The 23,895-nt window shown below is 38.1% G+C and overlaps 3 protein-coding genes across 4 annotated transcripts; all 3 read left to right on the top strand.

Moving 5' to 3' along the window:
* The first annotated feature begins 2,157 nt into the window (after nt 1-2,157).
* On the top strand, nt 2,158-4,194 carry LOC141752947 (tripartite motif-containing protein 16-like). Its single transcript, XM_074611233.1, has 2 exons — nt 2,158-3,250; nt 3,617-4,194. The coding sequence occupies exons 1-2, from the start codon at nt 2,158-2,160 to the stop codon at nt 4,192-4,194; spliced, it is 1,671 nt and encodes a 556-aa protein (XP_074467334.1).
* Nucleotides 4,195-14,626: 10,432 nt separating this feature from the next.
* On the top strand, nt 14,627-23,117 carry LOC141752945 (tripartite motif-containing protein 16-like). Of its 2 annotated transcripts, none has more exons than XM_074611230.1 (2): nt 14,627-16,091; nt 22,441-23,117. In XM_074611230.1, exons 1-2 carry the CDS (start codon nt 14,648-14,650, stop codon nt 22,500-22,502), a joined length of 1,506 nt encoding a protein of 501 aa, XP_074467331.1. In that variant the 5' UTR covers nt 14,627-14,647; the 3' UTR covers nt 22,503-23,117. The 2 variants fall into 2 exon arrangements, with proteins under 2 accessions (XP_074467331.1, XP_074467330.1); XM_074611229.1 differs by having other exon boundaries at nt 14,627-16,333; nt 22,683-23,117.
* On the top strand, nt 20,983-23,117 carry LOC141752946 (tripartite motif-containing protein 29-like). The gene has a single exon (XM_074611231.1). It carries the CDS (start codon nt 21,004-21,006, stop codon nt 22,084-22,086), a length of 1,083 nt encoding a protein of 360 aa, XP_074467332.1. The 5' UTR covers nt 20,983-21,003; the 3' UTR covers nt 22,087-23,117.
* Nucleotides 23,118-23,895: the final 778 nt, after the last annotated feature.

The raw sequence follows: 23,895 nt of genomic DNA, 5'->3' as shown, positions 1-23,895 counted from the left end.
TTTTGTGGAACAGCCAATAGGAACGCTCTCTCTGAAATGCCCTGTGATTGGTCAAAGTCTGCCGTCACGGGCAAGATTTTCTAAAGCCTGTAAACAGAGCCATGAGGAGGAGCAGAGGTGTAGCCTTCTCTCAGATCACTTGAATTACATTATGCTGAAAGGTTATTATGGAATTTTTGCCAAATTATGCCAAAATATTGTTGCCTACTGCCACTTCAAGACAATATTTCAGCAGAATGTGTTAAACGAAAAATAAATACTTTCTTTTTTATATATATAGGGATTAAACAATCTTGTTTGTTGAAGTTTGATGTTATATTAGGGCTACTAAACATTTTCACTATATATTGTGCATGGAAAATATTGCAAATGCAAAATGCCTGACGAAAAATCTGTTTTTTTTCTACTAAAAATTGAATTTGGTTATTATATGAATGGGCTTGATTATGTAAAAAAAAACTACAAAATTAATAAAACAGTCATGTATGTAAAAATGTATAAATTTATTTGGGTTTGGATTTTTGAGCATCTGCCAAATGAATGTAATATAATTTATTTTTAAAGTCATTTTAGTTGTACTAAATCTTCATATCTTCATAGTTTGTATAATGTAATGTTTATAAAAGGAGGATATTCTTTTAAGCCATTTCATTTTATGGATATAATGTTTTGCTAAGATATTAATCTAATTAATTGTAAATTTCATCTTCCGAAAAAGATTGTTAAAAGTGAGTAATATCTCAATCTTTGTTAGTATGATATTTTTTCAAAATGTTTTGAGAAGTTATTCTGTAAATCAAACCAAAAAGAAGTAGCATGAAAACAATCTACAATCACATGTTCAACAGTTTTCCCTACACAATTGCAAAAAGTGCATCTATTGTTAAACCTGTGTGTCTTTTAATTTACAAGGAAATGCAGAAATTCACGCCTATGTGCTGCATATTGCTCTGTAATAAAACTGGATAGAAAAAAATAATTTAAAATATGATTGTCTTGCATATCTTTATACAGAATGAGGGAGAAGGGAAATCCAGATATAACAAAACATTTCATTTCATTTTTCATTTCTTTCCATACTATTTTTACAGGCTAGGCCTACCAGGCAGGTAGAGTTAGAGAGTTTTTTCTTTCAGGGGTTGCTAGTGTTGGTGTGTCTCTGTTGGTGTCAAGTGTGGATGCCAGCAAATGCCACTTCTGGTACATTTCATTTTAACCCCCTCTCTCTCTTTATTTGTGTTATTTTACCTTTATTCTACTAAGAACTCCCACTGAGATTAAAAAACAAGAGAGACCTGGCCGGCCATATAAAATTACAACACATTAAAATACAACATATTAAACATTATATACAAAAACTCACAATAAAACTGACGAACAGCTTCTTAAAACGCTGGTAACCACATATCACCACATTCAATATAATGCCCTTAAATTCATCAATGGATATGATCTCATTTTAGATCTTTTTGTAGATGTCCAAGGTGCATAGTGGGAGAATATCTCTCTATGTGTATGCAAGGTGCTGTATGAGTACAGTTCACTTGAAATTGGATTTGGTTTTTATATAAATGGGCTTAATTGTATAAAAAACTACAAAATGAATAAAAGGGTCATGTATATAAAAATACATAAATGTATTTCGATATTTGTGCATCTGCCAAATGAATGTAACACAAAGTTTAAAAAAATAGGTCATTTTAGTATCTCCATGAACATAAGTGGTATAATTTAATGTTTACCTATAGTGTACTCATCATAGTAGTAGTGGTAGTAATATATTACATTGGAAGTCTTCCAGTTTAAATCTGTAGTTCTGAATCTGAAAGACAGACTATAACTGAGGACTAAAGACACACAGCAACGCTCAAACCGCTCCTCTTCCTGGAATGAAGCACAACTTTTACAAACCCCACCTATACTTTATTTACCGGTTAGACAAGGCTTCTCAAAGTCTATTCATCTCAGACTTGTCGTTCCCTCCCCTTTCACAGATCTGCCCATTTACAGATGGGTGAAAACACCATGTGATCAAATGTAAGAGCTGCAACGCTCATACACTGCAGATCAGTGGACAAACATTGAGGAAATGAGCACAGCATTTATCTGGAAACAGAGAGTGAAACTTACAGACATTCACTGTCGTCTAGAGGAGAAATGGCGCAGCAAGTGATTCTGGATCGAGACAAACTGAGCTGTTCAATCTGTCTGGATCTTCTAAGGGATCCGGTGACTATTCCCTGTGGGCACAGCTACTGCATGAGCTGTATTAAAGACTACTGGGGTGAGGAGCATGAGAAGAAGACACACAGCTGCCCTCAGTGCAGGCAGAGCTTCACACCGAGGCCTGTCCTGGTGAAAAATACCATATTAGCAGAGTTTGTGGAGGAACTGAAGAAAGCAGGACCTCAAGCTGCTTCACCTGATCATTCCTCTGCTGGACCTGGAGACGTGACCTGTGATTTCTGCTCTGGGATGACGGTGAAAGCCCTCAAGTCCTGTCTGGTGTGTATGGCCTCTTACTGTGAGCAGCACCTCCAGCCTCACTACAATGTAGCTCCATTAAAGAAACACAAGCTGGTTGAGGCCACTTTAAAGCTCCAGGAGAACATCTGCTCTCAGCATGACGAGGTGATGAAGATTTTCTGCCGCACTGATCAGAAGTGCATCTGCTATCTCTGCTCCATGGATGATCATAAAGGTCATGACAAAGTCTCCGCTGCAGCAGAGAGGACTGAGAGGCAGACGGAGCTCGGGGCGAGTCGGCAAGAAATCCAACAGAGAGTCCAGGACAGAGAGAAAGACGTGAAGGTGCTTCAGCAGAGGGTGGAGGCTATCAATCTTTCTGCTGATGAAGCTGTGAGAGACAGTGAGAAGATCTTCACTGAGCTGATCCGTCTCATTGAGAAAAGAAGCTCCGAAGTGAAGCAGCAGATCAGATCCCAGCAGACAACTCAAGTGAGTCGAGCTAAAGAGCTTGAGGAGAAGCTGCAGCAGGAGATCACTGAGCTGCGGAGGAAAGACACTGAGCTGGAGACGCTCTCACACACAGAGGATCACCTCCATTTCCTAAACAACTACCCCTCGCTGTCACGTCTGAGCGAATCTAAAGACGTTCCCAGCATTGATATCTGTCCTCTGCGCTCCTTTGAGGATGTGACAGCGGCGGTGTCAGAGGCCAGAGATAAACTGCAGGCTGTTCTGAGTGAGGAGGGGGGAAAGATCTCTCTGGCAGTGACTGAAGTGGATGTTTTACCATCCATCCATCTGCAACCGCTTATCCCGTTAGGGGTCGCGGGGGGGCTGGAGCCGATCCCAGCCGACATTGGGCGAAGGCGGGGTACACCCTGGACAGGTCGCCAGTCCATCGCAGGGCTGACACATAGAGACAGACACGCTCACATTCACACCCACGGGCAATTTAGAGTCAACAATTAACCTAACCTGCATGTCTTTGGACTGTGGGAGGAAACCGGAGTACCCGGAGAAAACCCACGCTAACACGGGGAGAACATGCAAACTCCACACAGAAGGGTCCCAAGCCAGATTCGAACCTGCAACCCTCTAGCTGTGAGGCGCCAGTGCTAACCACTGCACCACCGTGCAGCCTGGATGTTTTTACCGCCTCAAGCAAAGCCCAGAACCAGAGCTGAGTTTATGAAATATTCTTGTCAAATCACACTGGATCCAAATACAGCACACAACAATTTGTCATTGAGTGACAGGGACAGAAAAGCAACATTAATGAAAGGAAAACAGTTATATTTGGATCACCGAGACAGATTTGGTGAATGGTGGCAGGTCCTGAGTAGAGAGGGTCTGACTGGACGCTGTTATTGGGAGGTGAAACGGAGTGGGAGAGTTTTTATAGCAGTTGCATACAAGGATATTAAACGAACAGGCAGCGTGAATGAATGTGGATTTGGATGGAATGACAAATCTTGGTCATTAGAATGTAAAAGTAGTAGTTATACATTCAGTCACAACAATATTTCTACTTCCGTCTCAGGCCCTCAGTCCTCCAGAATAGGAGTTTACCTGGATCACAGGGCAGGTACTCTGTCTTACTACAGCGTCTCTGAAACCATGACTCTCCTCCACAGAGTCCAGACCACGTTCACTCAGCCTCTCTATGCTGGATTTTGGCTTCCATATAGTGTTGGAGACACTGCTGAGCTGTGTGAGCTCAAGTAGACAAGAGTTTAATGAGTGATTCATCTCTGTACAGTAAATGTTGAGGTGTGTCTGCACTGCAGAGATCAAACATAGTGGGTGTGACTTTTTTTATTCTATTCATGTTTGTTGAAATTTGATTCTTATGTTATATTTACTAAACATTTCCCTTATATACTGTGCATGGAAAATATTGCATATGCAAAATGAATGTAATATAGATTTAAAAAGGGTGTAATGTTTACTTTTTAGTACTGTACATACTGCTGTCTGTACTGATATTGTAAAATCACATCACTTTTTTTTGTAAATGTACCCAAAAAGTACAGGAAAAACTGGTCTAATTTTGAACGTATCGTTCTTAAAAATTGCTAATCATCTTTTTAAGAGTGAATTCAAGTGTCTTTACATGGTTAAAAAAATATATAAAAAGTTAATGTTCAAAATCCTACAAATAAATAGCCTAAATAAATAAATTGTTGACTTAGAATATGCAAAATGTCTGACTAAAAATCTGTTTTTGTTCAACTTAAAATTGAATTTGGTTATTATATGAATGGCCTTAATTATGTAAAAACTACAAAATTAATAAAACAGTCATGTATGTAAAGATGTGTAAATGTATTTGGGTTTGTATTTTTGATCATCTGCCAAATGAATGTAATATAATTTCTTTTAAAAATATTTTCAGTTGTACTAAATCTTCACATCTTCATAATTTGTATAATGTAATGTTTACTTTCTGCATACTGTGTTGCTGTTAAAATAGCAACTATTATTTTAATGTACCCAAAAAGTACGAGTACCAGAAAACTGGGATCATTTTAAATGTAACATTTTGAAAAATAGTTTAGTAATCTTTTTTTTTAAGAAAGAATTCAAATGTACTTTCATGATAACAATTATTTGGATACATTAATGAAAATCAATGTTGTAAATCCTAAAAAAATAAATAAATTGTTGACTTATCTATATTCTATATTCTTCATTTCACTGTCCGAGTATCAAAAAAAAATCTGTCCTTTTCCTACTTCATTTCTTTCTAATCAATCAGTTTTCAAGATATTTTGGTAACAGACAAACACACAGGGAGATTAATGAAGGCAATGAAATAACTTCCACTTTCTGGTGGATTTCACCAGAAACAACACAATTTTGGAATGATTTTAAATTTGTAAAATGTTGGGGTCTTTTTTTTGCAAATGAAAATCATGTTCAAGACAATATTTCAGCAGAATGTTTTACTTTCAGATTTAATACACAACTTTTGAACATTCCACAACAATCATGCAGGAATAAAATGGGAATTATAGAAAGCTTTACAGGCTTCGCCAATCACACTTTAGGAATAACTGGGCTGCACGTCGTCTCAAAAACACTCAAAATGTGAGGTAATATCTTTTTTAAATCATCATCTACCGACAACAGACCATGTGTTGATTTAATGCTGATGATGGTGAGAGAAGAAAATCACTCAAAAAACAATAATGAAAAAAAGGAAATATAACAGAAACTATTAATTGAAGATTATCTCTTATTTCTAATAACAACTCTACTTTTCTTTGCCAAAAGCTGACGGTTACCTTCCAGTTGAAAATTGCTGAGTGAGTCTAAAGCAGGGGTCTCAAACTCGCGGCCCGCGGGCCAATTGCGGCCCGCAAGACGATATTTTGTGGCCCCCACCTTGATATGAAAGTTTAATGTTAGTGCGGCCCGCAAATTTTTTTTTTTTTTTTTTTTATAAAGTTTTTTTTTTGGGGGCATTTTTATTGACAGGACAGTGGATAGAGTCTTGGAAAGGGGGGAGAGAGAGAGTGGATGCGGAAAGGGCCACAGGCCGGATTCGAACCCGGGCCGCCGCGGTCAGGACCAAGTCTTGTTACATGGGCGCCCGCTTTACCAACTGAGCTAACCAGGCGCCCTCGGCCCGCAAGTTTTATGTGAATGGCAGTTTGCCGTGGAAGGTCCCTTTGTTGCGCGAGCCCGAGCTGAACGAACCTACCAATCACAGCGGGGTATATGGCTCCCGGGGGCGGGCAATCGGCCGGGCTTGATGCAAGCAGAGAAACATTTCACAACAACTATGGCGGCGCCCGTGTAACATCGCATAAGCTTGATTAAAGCTTGATTTATACTTCTGCGTTGAATCGACGCCGTAACCTGACGTGCACCTCTCCAGAAATGTAACTACACGTCGCGGCGACGCAGACCGCAACAGCTGTGATTGGTCCAGTCGCTCAGCGATGCTGAGCGGCCAGGACCCCGGACAACCACAGAAAGTTCTACTTCTCTCTGCCTCCATCTTTTCAATGTTTGTTCACACAAATCCACTCAGATATATTTTCTCTTTTCGGCGTTCCAGTAATGTCAGTAAAAGTTCTGTGGTTCAACAGTTATTAGCTCCAACTCCGCTCAGTTTCTGTTTGTAGTACAAGAAGAAGAAGAAGAAGAAGGAAACTCATAGAGACGCCGCCGCCAACTAGCGGTTTGGTGGTGTAATTGCAGAGCAACACAAACACAGCAGGCACAACTTTATTGCGGAGTGACACCAAGTGGAATGAATATATATCTTGTCACACAGCCCCAATCATGTCTTTTTCAAAGCCTGCAGTGAAGAGAAAGGTTGGTGACGAGCACAGACAATTTCAGGAAAAGTGGGAGACGCAATAGGCCATGTTCAGAAGAACCGTTCATGTTCTTCAATGTTCCATTCATGTTCAGGACAGTTCGTGTTCAGAAGAACCGTTCATGTTCAGAAGAACCCATTCAAGTTAAAGAACTGTTAATAATGACGTTTGAGAAGATTGTTTTTTTTTTAACAAAGCTTTTTTTGTGGAATACCTGATGCGGCCCAGCCTCACCCAGACTCTGCCTCCAGCGGCCCCCAGGTAAATTGAGTTTGAGACCACTGGTCTAAAGGAAGATGCACTGAAAAGGTCTAAACCTCTAAATCACAACTCATATCTCAAATGTGTTGAGTGATTCAAATGAAGTGAAATTAAAAGGTAATAGTCTGAATATCAGGCTAGAAGAGGTCAACCAGTCATGTACATTCAGTTACCAGTTAATAAAAGGTGCATCTAGCTAAAACTAATGCAGTCTAATATAAAAGCCCTGTAATAAATCCTGTCTTCATGAAGGTTATTGTGTTCAGTTTGTGTTGTTTAAGATGTGTTGTTATGATCTAAGTAATGTTGAATTAGCTCTAGCTAGGTCCTGTCCAATAAACACTCCTAAACTAACTTATTGTTCATCCTTACAAGTATGTTTTAATTCAGTGTTGATGTTATTTACCATGAGTGCATCAATCAACTAAAACCCTGTATCACAACATTATAACAACGAGCTAGCTTTGTTACATAAAATGCAGTTAGCAGATGTTACACCTCGGGATTCTGCTTCCGGGCCATTAAGTAAGACAGCTTCCGGTGTGTCTGTTTTTTTTCATACTTTATTTTTTTTTTGAAAGTTCAATATAATAGTTACATAAACATGTTCATGTTTCATTACAAAAAAAATCTGAAAATATATTTTACAGTATAAAAAAATTATATAAAATAAAATACATTATACAACAAATACAATGTAAGGAAAGGAAAAGATAAATAAAAACAACAACAACAAAGTGGAATAAATGTCTTCACAATCTAATAGATTTTGGCAATTTAGAATTTTTAATCATAGTCAAATATGTTTTAAAATAAGTATCTTTAAAAGTATAAAAGAGGGATATTCTTTTAAGCCATATCATTTTATGGATATAATGTTTTGCTAAGATATTAATCTAATTCATTGTAAATTTCATCTTCTGAAAAAGATTGTTAAAAGTGAGTAATATCTCAATCTTTGTTTATTATGATATTTTTTTCAAAATGTTTATGAGAAGTTATTCTGTAAATCAAACCAAAAAGAAGTAGCATGAAAACAATCTACAAACACAAGTTCAATAGTTTCCCCTTCACAATTGCAAAAAGTGCATCTATTGTTAAACCGGTGTGTCTTTTAATTTAAGAGGAAATGCAGAAATTCACGCCTATGTGCTGCATATTGCTCTGTAATAAAACTGGACAGAAAAAATAACTTACAATATGATTGTCTTGTCTTTATACAGAATGAGGGAGAAGGGAAATCCAGATATAACAAATCATTTCATTTCATTTTTCATTTCTTTCCATACTATTTTTACAGGCTAGTCCTACCAGGCAGGTAGAGTTAGAGAGTTTTTTTCTTTCAGGGGTTGCTAGTGTTGGTGTGTCTCTGTTGGTGTCAAGTGTGGATGCCAGCAAATGCCACTTTTGGTACATTTCATTTTAACCCCCTCTCTCTCTTTATTTACTTTATTTTACCAGGAACTCCCACTGAGATCAAACATCTCTTTACCAAGAGAGACCTGGCCGGCCATATAAAATTACAACACATTAAAATACAACATATTCAACATTATATACAAAAATTCACAATAAAACTGACGAACAGCTGTTTAACATGCTGGCAGCCACATATCACCACATTCAATACAATGCCCTAAAATTCATCAATGGATATGATCTCATTTTAGATCTTTTTGTAGATGTCCAAGGTGCATAGTGGGAGAATCTCTCTCTATGTGTATGCAAGGTGCTATATGAGTACAGTTCACTTAAAACTGGATTTGTTTTTATATAAATGGGCTTAATTATATAAAAAACTACAAAATTAATATAACAGTCATGTATATAAAAATACATGAATGGATTTGGATTTTTGTGCATCTGCCAAATGAATGTAACACAAAGTTTAAAACAAAATAGGTCATTTTAGTATCTCCATGAACATAAGTAGTATAATTTAATGTTTACTTATTAGTACTCATCATAGTAGTAGTGGTAGTAATATATTACATTGGAAGTCTTCCAGTTTAAATCTGTAGTTCTGAATCTGAAAGACAGACTATAACTGAGGACTAAAGACACACAGCAACGCTCAAACCGCTCCACTTCCTGAAATGAAGCACAACTTCCACAAACCCCACCCAGGAGCTGGATGGGCGGAAAGGGAGTCGGGCAAAGAGCAGCAGCAGGAGGAGAGGCGGTTGGCAACACTGGGCTGTGACTGGACAGGAGATGGCAGAGGGAAGTGACGGATCAGGAAGCGAGTTAGGCGAGATGGAATTAGGTGGCGGGAGCTACGGAGAGTGGGATATTGCTCGGAAAAAGAAACGTAAAAAGAATCCAAATAATAAATCGGATGATAGTGATTCTGTTGGCAGAGAAGCTGTAACAGAGAGGAGGAGAGATGATTATAAGGTAATCATTAAACTGGCGCAAGAAGGGGCTTCTTTTGGAGAGTGGAATCCAATACAACTTACCAGATCAATATGTAAAGAAATCGGAGAAATAAAAAGTGCTAAAGTGTTAAGAAACGGATCACTGTTAATTATGTGCAAGGATGGAGGACAACAAGGGCGAGCAATCAGGATGAACAAAATAAATGGCAAAAAAGTACAATGTTCCCTAGCTGGTGACAAAAAACTAGTCAAGGGAGTCATCTCAGGGATCCCAGTAAGTGTAACAGATGACGACGTTAAAGCAAACATAACTAATGCAAAAGTAAGTGAAGTCAAACGCATGAAATCAAACAGAAATGGCATTAAAAGTGACAGTCTCTCAGTGCTGATCACTTTTGAGGAGGAAAAACTTCCCGAAAAAATCTTCATTGGATATATGTGCTATGATGTCAGGCTGTATATTCCCCCACCACTCAGATGCTTTAAGTGTCAACGATTTGGACATGTGGCGGCTGTGTGTAAAGGACACCAAAGGTGTGGAAGATGTGGAGGAGAACATGAGTATGGCAAATGTGCCCAGGGAGCAAAGCTGAAATGCTGCAATTGCGGTGGAGAACATAGCTCAGCGTACGGTGGATGTGAGGTTAGCAAAAGAGCGGCAGAGGTGCAGAGAGTCAAGGTGTATCAGGGAATCAGCTATGCAGAGGCAGCAAAGAAGGTTTCAGGAGGAATAAAGGTGACAAAGCAAAATAACACTGTGAATGAAGATGTTGTAAAATGTGCAGGATGCGATAAGTTGAAGGAGGAAACTCTGCTAGTCAGAAAAAGTGACTTTGTGCTCTTTATGGTAGAAATAATCAACTGTTCGGCACAGTCAAAAAGTCGCAATGAAAGGATTAAAATAATTGTAAGATCAGCTGAGAAGTACCTTGAAGTAAATGGGTTACAATGGGAAACAGTTAGAGACATTCTGAATGAAGATACACAATCCGCACAAACATGGGCTGGATCCTCTTAATGGTGCTAATTCTGCTACAATGGAATGCGAGAAGCTTAATAGCAAATGGACAGGAGTTTAAGAAGTACATTGATAAATTACAAAATAAACCTAATGTAATATGTATACAAGAGACATGGTTGAAACCACAGTGGGATTTTGTTGTAAAGGGATATTCTGTAGTTAGAAGGGATAGGGAATCTGGTAATGGTGGAGGAGTTGCAACATTCATACAGAATGAAATGAGTTACAAGATAATGCATGTAAACACTGAGCATGAATCAATTGTTGTTAAGGTGTGGACTGACAGAGGTGATATAGATATAATTAACTTTTATAATCCATGCGGGAAATTAAGTCAAGGTATATTGGAGGATGTAGGGGGATCATTGCAAAATAATGTAATATGGTGTGGGGATTTTAATTCACATAATTCATTGTGGGGGAGCAATAGCACAGATGCTAATGGTGTAGTTGTAGAAGAATTTATAGATGATCACTGTTTGGTGTGTATTAATAATGGGGAGGGAACACGGTATAATTGCACTCAAAACACAGAAGCAGCACTTGACCTAACATTTGTAAATAGTACTTTAGCAGGTGTAAGCACATGGAAAGTAATAAAGCATACTACAATGGGCAGCGATCACTACCCCGTAGTGACTAAAGTTGGTGTAAAAATTTATTTTGATAAGGGAAAGAAAATTCCTAGATGGAAGTTGGAAAATGCTAATTGGGCTGCTTACCAAGAGATAAGTGCAACGAGATGTGAGGGAATTAAAGAAGATTATCAAATGGATGTAAACATATTTAATGGTGAACTAGTTAATGAAATAATTCAGTCTGCTGAGGAAACAATCCCAAAGAGTACAGGAACTAAACGTATTAAGAATGTACCTTGGTGGAATAGCGAATGTAGCAAAGCCATAAAAAACAGAAATAAAGCATTTAGGGAACTCAAAAAACTTCATTCACAGGATGCTTTGATCCAGTATAAAAGGGCACAGGCAATAGTAAGGAAAACAATAAGAACCCCAAAACGCACATTTTGGAGGCAATATTGTAGCAGTATAGGAAGAGAAGTACAGCTTTCAGATGTCTGGGGCATGATCAGGAGAATGGGAGGGATCAGAAGGAGTTATAAATTACCAGTGATGAATAATGGGGATCAAATGGCTGTCAGCAACCTAGAAAAGGCTGAACTTCTGGCGCAAACATTCAGGAAAGTTCACAGCTCCGACAACCTAACAGATGAGGCCAGGCGCTGTAGAAATAGTTTTATTGGAGAAATCTAAAATATTAGAGAAAAAAGAGACATCAGAAGATCCAATAGACCTGCCTTTTAGTATGTTTGAATTGAGAAGAGCAATAACTTGTGCACGTCAGACCACACCTGGTAAAGATGGCGTATGCTATAAAATGTTAGAGAACATGGCAGATAACACTCTGGTCACTGTTTTAAGACTGTATAACAGAGTTTGGGAAACTGGACAACTTCCTTCAGTGTGGAAACAAGCCGTAATAGTGCCTATTCTAAAACCAGGGAAAGACCCATCAGATCCATATAGTTACAGACCTATTGCCCTAACCTCTCATTTATGTAAAATTATGGAGCAAATGGTTACAGAGAGATTAACATATTTCCTGGAAAGTAAAGCTCTTTTATCTCCACATCAAAGTGGGTTCCGTAGGGGTCGCAATACTATGGACTCTGTCTTATGCTTAGAGTCAGACATCAGGAAAGCACAGACCAACAAAGAAGTAGTATTAGCTATCTTCTTTGATGTGGAAAAAGCATATGATATGCTCTGGAAAGAAGGGTTACTCATGAAATTGAATTCATTGGGAATTGGTGGTAGAGCATATAATTGGGTGAAGGACTTTTTATTTGACAGGAAAATACAGGTAAGAGTAGATGCAGAATATTCAAATTCATATACAGTAGATAATGGAACTCCACAAGGTAGTGTATGTAGTCCGTTATTATTCAATATAATGATCAATGATATATTTTCTCAGGTTGAGCAAAATATAGGAAAGTCTATGTACGCGGATGACGGAGCTCTTTGGATAAGAGGCCGCAATGTATCATTTGTTAATAAGAAAATGCAAGCTGCAATAGCTGAGGTGGAGAAATGGGCAAACAAATGGGGATTCAAGTTATCAGTAGCAAAAACACAAGTTATTTGTTTCTTAAAACGGCGTAAAATCGCACCCATTTCCCTAAAACTGTATGATCAACCTCTGGAGCAAGTCAAAGCTGTTCGATTTCTGGGGATTTGGTTTGATGAAAAGCTCACATGGAACATTCATTTAGATAAAATCAGGAGCAAATGTAAAAAAGTCATCAATATACTGCGTTGTTTGACAGGACAGGAGTGGGGAGCAAGTAGAGCATCTTTACAACATATATACTGGGCTCTCATGAGATCTGTCCTTGACTATGGGTGTGTAGCTTACATGTCAGCAGCAGAATCAAACCTCAAGAAATTAGATGTACTGCAAGCTCAGGCTTTGAGAATCATTAGTGGATCATTCAGAACATCTCCGGTATCAGCAATGCAAGTGGAAGTGGGAGAAATGCCCCTACGGATTAGAAGAATAAAATTAATGCTGGCATACTGGGTTAATCTTCAGGGGCATTATGAAACTCACCCTACCAAAAGTGTTTTGATAGACTGCTGGGAACATAATGAAACAAACTTCATAAGCTTTGGGTGGGTAGGTGATGCAAAGGCAGAAAACATAGGGTTATGTCAATTCCAATATTGCTCTACAGTTTCAGTTTCCTCCATTCCTCCCTGGTTATTCCCATTACCAAATGTTGACCTCAATATACAGCAGGAATTGAAGGAGAAGTCAAAGAAAATTCCAGCATGGCGCATAGTCCAGAATTATTTGGATCAGCACTTCACAGACTCCGTGTTCTTATTTACAGACGGTTCCAAAGATCCTGAGACAGGGTGTGCAGGTGCAGCAGTTTATATCCCGGTGAGTGAGAAACGAGTATCAAATTATGTGTCAGTATATACTACAGAAATATTGGCAATATTATTGGCCCTGCAGTGGATAGAGGAGAGGGAAATAAAAAACACCGTTATTGCATCTGACAGTTTTTCAGCACTCACAAGCATAGGATCTGGTAGATCATCAGTCAGAACGGATTTAATTAATGAAATATTTCTCATTATGTATAGGATGGAAATAAAAGGCACAGGTACACGATTCATATGGGTTCCTGCTCATGTTGGTGTAGACATTCTGGCCAAACAAACACTAAGAATTAAGAATATAGAATTACAAATTCCATTAAGTAAAGCTGAGGCTAAACCATTCATCAAGAACTATGCACAAAAAGTATGGCAGGAGTATTGGGATGATCAGGAAACTGGAAGGCATATGTACAATATACAGAAACATGTTGGAGCAGGGAGAAAGGTGGGCTGGAAAAGAAGGGAAGAAAATATCATCACTCGACTAAGAATCGGACATACAGGTCTTAATCAAACATTATATCGAATAGGCAAACACCCAACTGGGAAATGTACACACTGTAACCAGCCAGAAACTGTTGAACACGTACTGATACACTGCAGTAATTACACTATCCAGAGGAATCACCTTTTTCAGACATTAAGGAAGGCAAAACATCACGACTTTTCAGTGTCAGGTCTATTGGGGAATAAAGCAGATAATATATACAGTGAAATTATTCAGTTTTTGAGAAAAACTGATTTAGTTAAAAGAATCTAGAGTTTTCATTATCATTTTTTTATTTATTTAATTTTTTGTTTTTAGTTCTATTTTGTTTCTGCACAATCTTCTGTTCCACACTCCAGTCCAGATGGTGGCGGTAATGCACCTCTAAGATGGTTTGCCAACCGCCAATAAACACCAAAGAAGAAGAAGAAGAAGAACAGCAACTCTCAAACCGCTCCTCTTCCTGAAATGAAGCACAACTTTTACAAACCCCACCCAGACTTTATTTACTGGCAAGGCGAGGCTCCTCCCGCTCAGTTCAGACTTGTCGTTCCCTCCCCTTTCACATATCTGCCCGTTTACAGATGGGTGCAAACACCATGTGATCAAATGTAAGAGCTGGAACGCTCATACACTGCAGATCAGTGGACAAACATTGAGGAAATGAGCACAGCATTTATCTGGAAACAGAGAGTGAAACTTACAGACATTCACTGTCGTCTAGAAGAGAAATGGCGCAGCAAGTGATTCTGGATCGAGACAAACTGAGCTGTTCAATCTGTCTGGATCTTCTAAAGGATCCGGTGACTATTCCCTGTGGGCACAGCTACTGCATGAGCTGTATTAAAGACTACTGGGGTGAGGAGCATGAGACGAAGACACACAGCTGCCCTCAGTGTAGGCAGAGCTTCACACCGAGGCCTGTCCTGGTGAAAAATACCATGTTAGCAGAGGTTGTGGAGGAACTGAAGAAAGCAGGACTTCAAGCTGCTTCACCTGATCATTCCTCTGCTGGACCTGGAGACGTGACCTGTGATTACTGTTCTGGGATGAAGGTGAAAGCCCTCAAGTCCTGTCTGGTGTGTATGGCCTCTTACTGTGAGCAGCACCTCCAGCCTCACTACAATGTAGCTCCATTAAAGAAACACAAGCTGGTTGAGGCCACTTTAAAGCTCCAGGAGAACATCTGCTCTCAGCATGACGAGGTGATGAAGATTTTCTGCCGCACCGATCAGAAGTGCATCTGCTATCTCTGCTCCATGGATGATCATAAAGGTCATGACACAGTCTCCGCTGCAGCAGAGAGGGCTGAGAGGCAGACGGAGCTCGGGGCGAGTCGGCAAGAAGTCCAACAGAGAGTCCAGGACAGAGAGAAAGACGTGAAGGTGCTTCAGCAGAGGGTGGAGGCTATCAATCTTTCTGCTGATGAAGCTGTGAGAGACAGTGAGAAGATCTTCACTGAGCTGATCCGTCTCATTGAGAAAAGAAGCTCCGAAGTGAAGCAGCAGATCAGATCCCAGCAGACAACTCAAGTGAGTCGAGCTAAAGAGCTTGAGGAGAAGCTGCAGCAGGAGATCACTGAGCTGCGGAGGAAAGACACTGAGCTGGAGACGCTCTCACACACAGAGGATCACCTCCATTTCCTAAACAACTACCCCTCGCTGTCACGTCTGAGCGAATCTAAAGACGTTCCCAGCATTGATATCTGTCCTCTGCGCTCCTTTGAGGATGTGACAGCGGCGGTGTCAGAGGTCAGAGATAAACTGCAGGCTGTTCTGAGTGAGGAGTGGAGAAAGATCTCTCTGGCAGTGACTGAAGTGGATGTTTTACTGCCTCAAGCAGAGCCCAGAACCAGAGCTGAGTTTATGAAATATTCTTGTCAAATCACACTGGATCCAAATACAGCAAACAACGATTTGTCATTGAGTGACAGGGACAGAAAAGCAACATTAATGGAAGGAGAACAGTTATATTTGGATCACCAAGACAGATTTGATGAATGGGAGCAGGTCCTGAGTAGAGAGGGTCTGACTGGACGCTGTTACTGGGAGGTGAAATGGAGCGGGAGAGTTTGTATAGCAGTTGCATACAAGGATATTAGAAGAACAGGCACAAGAGAAGAATGTGGATTTGGATGTAATGACAAATCTTGGTCATTAGACTGTTACAGTAGTAGTTATGATTTCGAACACAACAATATTTCTACTTCCGTCTCAGGCCCTCAGTCCTCCAGAATAGGAGTTTACCTGGATCACAGAGCAGGTACTCTGTCTTACTACAGCGTCTCTGAAACCATGACTCTCCTCCACAGAATCCAGACCACGTTCACTCAGCCTCTCTATGCTGGATTTTGGATTCTAAATGTTGTTGGAGCCACTGCTGAGCTGTGTGAGCTCAAGTAGACAAGAGTTTAATGAGTGATTCATCTCTGTACAGTAAATGTTGAGGTGTGTCTGCACTGCAGAGATCAAACATAGTGGGTGGGACTTTTTTCTTCTATTTTAATTCAATGAAATGATGAAAAGTTTTTTTTATTTGCTACATAGAGATTGTTTTTTGAAATTTGATTCTTATGTTATATTTACTAAACATTTTCCTTATACTGTATACTGTGCAAAATGAATATAATATAGATTTTAAAAAAGAGTCATGTTTACTTCTTAGTACTCTACATACTGCTGTCTGTACTGATATTGCAAAATCACATCACCTTTTTTTGTAAATGTACCCAAAAAGTACAGGAAAAACTGGTCTAATTTTAAACGTATCCTTCTGAAAAATAGCTAATCATCTTTTTAAGAGTGAATTCAAGTGTCTTTACATGGTTAAAAAAATATATAAAAAGTTAATGTTAAAAATCCTAAAAATAAATAGCCTAAATAAATAAATTGTTGACTTTGCATATGCAAAATGTCTGACTAAAAATCAGTTTTTGTCCTACTTAATATTGAATTTGGTTATTATATACATGGGCTTAATTATGTAAAAACTACCAAATTAATAAAACAGTCATGTATGTAATAATGTATAAATGTATTTGGGTTTGGATTTTTGAGCATCTGTCAAATGAATGTAATATAATTTCTTTTAAAAATATTTTTAGTTGTACTAAATCTTCATATCTTCATAATTTGTATAATGTAATGTTTACTTTCTGCATACTGTGCTGCTGTTAAAATAGCAACTTTTATTTTAATGTACCCAAAAAGTACGAGTACCAGAAAACTGGGATCATTTTAAATGTAACATTTTGAAAAATAGTTTAGTAATCTTTTTTTTTAAGAAAGAATTCAAATGTACTTTCATGATAACAATTATTTGGATACATTAATGAAAATCAATGTTGTAAATCCTAAAAAAATAAATAAATTGTTGACTAATCTATATTCTATATTCTTCATTTCACTGTCCGAATATCAAAAAAAAATCTGTCCTTTTCCTACTTAATTTCTTTCTAATCAATCAATTTTCAAGATATTTTGGTAACAGACAAACACACAGGGAGATTAATGAAGGCAATGAAATAACTTTCACTTTCTGGTGGATTTCACCAGAAACAACACAATTTTGGAATGATTTTAAATTTGTAAAATGTTGGGGTCTTTTTTTTGCAAATGGAAATCATGTTCAAGACAATATTTCAGCAGAATGTTTTACTTTCAGATTTATTACACAACTTTTGAACATTCCACAACAATCATGCAGGAATAAAATGGGACTTATAGAAAGCTTTACAGGCTTCGCCAATCACACTTTAGGAATAACTGGGCTTCACGTCGTCTCAAAAACACTCAAAATGTGAGGTAATATCTTTTTTAAATCATCATCTACCGACAACAGACCATGTGTTGATTTAATGCTGATGATGGTGAGAGAAGAAAATCACTCAAAAAACAATAATGAAAAAAAAGGAAATATAACAGAAACTATCAATTGAAGATTATCTCTTATTTCTAATAACAACTCTACTTTTCTTTGCCAAAAGCTGACGGTTACCTCCCAGTTGAAAATTGCTGAGTGAGTCTAAAGGAAGATGCACTGAAAAGGTCTAGATATCTAAATCACAACTCATATCTCAAATGTGTTGAGTGATTCAAATGAAGTGAAATTAAAAGGTAATTCAGTCTGAATATCAGGCTAGAAGAGGTCAACCAGTCATGTACATTCAGTTACCAGTTAATAAAAGGTACATCTAGCTAAAACTAATGCAGTCTAACACAAAAGCCCTGTAATAAATCCTGTCTTCATGAAGGTTATTGTGTTCAGTTTGTGTTGTTTAAGATATGTTGTTATGATCTAAGTAATGTTGAATTAGCTCTAGCTAGGTCCTGTCCAATAAACACTCCTAAACTAACTTATTGTTCATCCTTACAAGTATGTTTTAATTCAGTGTTGATGTTATTTACCATGAGTGCATCAATCAACTAAAACCCTGTATCACAACATTATAACAACGAGCTAGATTTGTGACATAAAATGCAGTTAGCAGATGTTACACCTCGGGATTCTGCTTCCGGGCCATTAAGTAAGACAGCTTCCGGTGTGTCTGTTTTTTTTTTTCATACTTTATTTTTTTGGAAAGTTCAATATAATAGTTACATAAACATGTTCATGTTTCATTACAGAAAATTCAGCAAATATATTTTACGGTATAAAAAAATAATATAAAAAATAAAATACATTATACAACAAATACAATGTAAGGAAAGGAAAAGATAAATAAAAACAACAACAACAAATTGGAATAAATGTCTAAACAATCTAATAGATTTTGCCAATTTAGAATTTTTAATCATAGTCAAATATGTTTTAAAATAAGTATCTTTAAAAGTATAAAAGAGGGATATTCTTTTAAGCCATATCATTTTATGGATATAATGTTTTGCTAAGATATTAATCTAATTCATTGTAAATTTCATCTTCCGAAAAAGATTGTTAAAAGTGAGTAATATCTCAATCTTTGTTAGAATGATATTTTTTTCAAAATGTTTATGAGAAATTATTCTGTAAATCAAACCAAAAAGAAGTAGCATGAAAACAATCTACAAACACATGTTCAACAGTTTTCCCTTCACAATTGCAAAAAGTGCATCTATTGTTAAACCGGTGTTTCTTTTAATTTACGAGGAAATGCAGAAATTCACGCCTATGTGCTGCATATTGCTCTGTAATAAAACTGGACAGAAAAAAGAACTTAAAATATGATTGTCATGCATGTCTTTATACAGAATGTGTCATGATTTCACTTTGGCAGTCTAGTGTTTCCTTTTGTTTCCTCTGTTTCCCTGCCCTTTTGTCTCTTGTGTGTTTTCCCCTGGTTTGTCTAGTCTGTCAGTGTGTTGGGAGGTGTGGCCTTCCTCCTCCTCCTCCTTCTCCTGGGCAGGCACTGCTGGAGCAGCTGACAGCAATTATCCAATCAACACACACCTCTGCAGTATATCTACCCCGGTTTTCCTGCCAGTCATCGCCAGATCGTTCCGTCGCCCTCAGTGGTATTTAACTAAATCAGGCTCCCTAGTTTTTTGCTCTTGTCTTTGCTGTTGCTCTTGTTTTGGACTTACCTCGTTTTTGCTCTGTGCTCAGGTCTGTTCACCTGCCAGCTGTGGCTGCTTCCAACCTGCCTGCTCACTCCTGCACTCTGCTCCTCCTCAACCTGGAACCCTGCTGTAGTTAATTCCTGCCATTTCACTCTGACGCCATTCCACCGCTCGGAGCTGTTGTGGATTATTCTGTTCCTCCGGAAGGATTTCTGGACACCCCCTCCCCGTGCCCCGTTCCGTATATTAAGTATTGACTTTGTTTCTGCATATTGCGGACCACCAGGAACCAATTAGCTCTGTTCATTGAACATTTATTATTCTTTGTGAATAAATATTCTTTGTTCACCTTTAAAGAATTGAATCTGTGTCTGTATTTTGAGTTCAAGCTATTGTTGTAAACCAGAACATAACAGAATGAGGGAGAAGGGAAATCCAGATATAACAAATAATTTTATTTTTCGTCCATACTATTTTTACAGGCTAGGCCTACCAGGCAGGTAGAGTTAGAGAGTTTTTTCTTTCAGGGGTTGCTAGTGTTGGTGTGTCTCTGTTGGTGTCAAGTGTGGATGCCAGCAAATGCCACTTCTGGTACATTTCATTTTAACCCCCTCTCTCTCTTTAATTATGTTATTTTACCTTTATTCTACTAAGAACTCCCATTGAGATTAAAAAACAAGAGAGACCTGGCCGGCCATATAAAATTACAACACATTAAAATACAACATATTCAACATTATATACAAAAATTCACAATAAAACTGAAGAACAGCTGTTTAACATGCTGGCAGCCACATATCACCACATTCAATACAATGCCCTTAAATTCATCAATGGATATGATCTCATTTTAGATCTTTTTGTAGATGTCCAAGGTGCATAGTGGGAGAATCTCTCTCTATGTGTATGCAAGGTGCTATATGAGTACAGTTCACTTACAATTGGATTTCGTTATTATATAAATGAGCTTAATTGTATAAAAAACTACAAAATGAATAAAAGAGTCATGTAGGTAAAAATACATAAATGGATTTGGATTTTTGTGCATCTGTCAAATGAATATAAAACAAAGTTTAAGAAAATAGGTCATTTTAGTATCTCCATGAACATAATTTGTATAATTTAATGTTTACTTATTAGTACTCATCATAGTGGTAGTGGTAGTAATATATTACATTGCAAGTCTTCCATTTAATTCTGTAGTTCTGAATCTGAAAGACAGACTATAACTGAGGGCTGAAGATACACAGCAACTCTCAAACCGCTCCTCTTCCTGGAATGAAGCACAACTTTTACAAACCCCACCTAGACTTTATTTACCGGTTATACAAGACTCCTCCCGCTCAAAGTCTATTCATCTCAGACTTGTCGTTCCCTCCCCTTTCACAGATCTGCCCGTTTACAGATGGGTCCAAACACCATGTGATCAAATGTAAGAGCTGGAACGCTCATACACTGCAGATCAGTGGACAAACATTGAGGAAATGAGCACAGCATTTATCTGGAAACAGAGAGTGAAACTTAGACATTCACTGTCGTCTAGAGGAGAAATGGCGCAGCAAGTGATTCTGGATCGAGACAAACTGAGCTGTTCAATCTGTCTGGATCTTCTAAAGGAGCCGGTGACTATTCCCTGTGGGCACAGCTACTGCATGAGCTGTATTAAAGACTACTGGGGTGAGGATCATGAGAAGAAGACACACAGCTGCCCTCAGTGCAGGCAGAGCTTCACACCGAGGCCTGTCCTGGTGAAAAGTACCATATTAGCAGAGTTAGTGGAGGAACTGAAGAAAGCAGGACTTCAAGCTGCTTCACCTGATCATTCCTCTGCTGGACCTGGAGACGTGGCCTGTGATTTCTGCTCTGGGATGAAGGTGAAAGCCCTCAAGTCCTGTCTGGTGTGTATGGCCTCTTACTGTGAGCAGCACCTCCAGCATCACTACAATGTAGCTCCATTAAAGAAACACAAGCTGGTTGAGGCCACTTTAAAGCTCCAGGAGAACATCTGCTCTCAGCATGACGAGGTGATGAAGATTTTCTGCCGCACCGATCAGAAGTGCATCTGCTATCTCTGCTCCATGGATGATCATAAAGGTCATGACACAGTCTCCGCTGCAGCAGAGAGGACTGAGAGGCAGACGGAGCTCGGGGCGAGTCGGCAAGAAATCCAACAGAGAGTCCAGGACAGAGAGAAAGACGTGAAGGAGCTTCAGCAGAGGGTGGAGGCTATCAATCTTTCTGCTGATGAAGCTGTGAGAGACAGTGAGAAGATCTTCACTGAGCTGATCCGTCTCATTAAGAAAAGAAGCTCCGAAGTGAAGCAGCAGATCAGATCCCATCAGACAACTCAAGTGAGTCGAGCTAAAGAGCTTGAGGAGAAGCTGCAGCAGGAGATCACTGAGCTGCGGAGGAAAGACACTGAGCTGGAGACGCTCTCACACACAGAGGATCACCTCCATTTCCTAAACAACTACCCCTCGCTGTCACGTCTGAGCGAATCTAAAGACGTTCCCAGCATTGATATCTCTCCTCTGCGCTCCTTTGAGGATGTGACAGCGGCGGTGTCAGAGGCCAGAGATAAACTGCAGGCTGTTCTGAGTGAGGAGTGGGGAAAGATCTCTGGCAGTGACTGAAGTGGATGTTTTACAAGCAGAGCCCAGAACCAGAGCTGAGTTTATGAAATATTCTTCTCAAATCACACTGGATCCAAATACAGCAAACAACCGTTTGTCATTGAGTGACAGGGACAGAAAAGCAACATTAATGGAAGGAAAACAGTTATATTTGGATCACCAAGACAGATTTGGTGAAAGGAGCCAGGTCCTGAGTAGAGAGGGTCTGACTGGACGCTGTTACTGGGAGGTGCAATGGAGCGGGAGAATTTTTATAGCAGTTGCATACAAGGATATTAAAAGAACAAGCACCTTTAATGAATGTCTATTTGGATATAATGACAAATCTTGGTCATTACAATGTGACAGTAGTAGGTATAAATTCAGACACAACAATATTTCTACTTCTGTCTCAGGCCCTCAGTCCTCCAGAATAGGAGTTTACCTGGATCACAGGGCAGGTACTCTGTCTTACTACAGCATCTCTGAAACCATGACTCTCCTCCACAGAGTCCAGACCACGTTCACTCAGCCTCTCTATCCTGGATTTTGGCTTCTAAGTGGTGCTGGAGTCTCTGCTGAGTTGTGTGAACTCAAGTAGACAAGAGTTTAATGAGTGATTCATCTCTGTACAGTAAATGTTGAGGTGTGTCTGCACTGCAGAGATCAAACATAGTGGGTGGGACTTTTCTATTCTATGAAATGATTTTATTTGCTACATAGAGATTGTTTGTTGAAATTTGATTCTTATGTTATATTTACTAAACATTTCCTTATATACTGTGGATGGAAAATATTGCATATGCAAAATGAATGTAATATAGATTTTAAAAGAGTAATGTTTAGTTTTTAGTACTCTACATACTGCTGTCTGTAATGATATTGCAAAATCACATCACCTTTTTTTGTAAATGTAATTTTTTCAGAAAAATTGTTAATCATCTTTTTGACAGTGAATTCAAGTGTCTTTACATGGTTAAATTTTTTTTATTAAAAGTTAATGTTCAAAATCCGACAAATAAATACCATAAATAAATAAATTGTTGACTTGTAAAACTCTATATTCTTCCTTTCACAAAAATCTGTTGTTTTCCAACTTAATTTCTGTCCAACTAATCCGTTTTTTTCAAGATATTTTGGTAACAGACAAACACACGGGGAGATTAATGAAGACAAATAAGCCCCAAAACTTTGGCTTTTTTTGCAACAGAAAACATATCAAGACAATATTTCAGCAGAATGTGTTAAATGAAAAATAAATACTTTCTTTTTTATATAGATAGGGATTAAACAATCTTGTTTGTTGAAGTTTGATGTTATATTTTGGCTACTAAACATTTTCACTATATTCTGTGTTTGGAAAATATTGCATATGCAAAATGTCTGACGAAAAATCAGTTTTTTTTCTACATAAAATTGAATTTGGTTATTATATAAATGGGCTTGATTATGTAAAAAAAAACTACAAAATTAATAAAAAGTCATGTATGTAAAAATGTGTAAATGTATTTTGGTTTGGATTTTTGAGCATCTGCCAAATGAATATAATGTAATTTATTTTTAAAATAATCTTAGTTGTACTAAATCTTCATATCTTCATAATTTGTATAATGTAATGTTTATAAAAGGAGGATATTTTTTTAAGCCATATCATTTTATGGATATAATATTTTGCTAAGATATGAATCAAATTCATTTTGTAAATTTCTTCTGCTGAAACACTGGGATTGTTAAAAGTGAATAATACCTCAATCTTTGTTAGAATGATATTTTTTTCCAAATGTTTTGAGAATGTTATGTTCTGGTGAAACAAAACGTGGACCCAAAAGC

This window comes from Sebastes fasciatus, chromosome 16 (assembly GCF_043250625.1).
Source record: "Sebastes fasciatus isolate fSebFas1 chromosome 16, fSebFas1.pri, whole genome shotgun sequence".
Classification (NCBI taxonomy): Eukaryota; Metazoa; Chordata; class Actinopteri; order Perciformes; family Sebastidae; genus Sebastes; species Sebastes fasciatus.
The sequence above is the reverse complement of the archived record's forward strand: the minus strand, read 5'-3'. Positions and strand labels throughout refer to the sequence as shown.

Coding starts and splice junctions, on each gene's coding strand:
- LOC141752947 (XM_074611233.1), top strand. CDS start 2,158: ATGGCGCAGCAAGTGATTCTGGATCGAGACAAACTGAGCTGTTCAATC. Junction 3,251..3,616: donor GGCAGTGACTGAAGTGGATG/TTTTACCATCCA, acceptor CAGCCTGGATGT/TTTTACCGCCTCAAGCAAAG.
- LOC141752946 (XM_074611231.1), top strand. CDS start 21,004: ATGGCGCAGCAAGTGATTCTGGATCGAGACAAACTGAGCTGTTCAATC.
- LOC141752945 (XM_074611229.1), top strand. CDS start 14,648: ATGGCGCAGCAAGTGATTCTGGATCGAGACAAACTGAGCTGTTCAATC.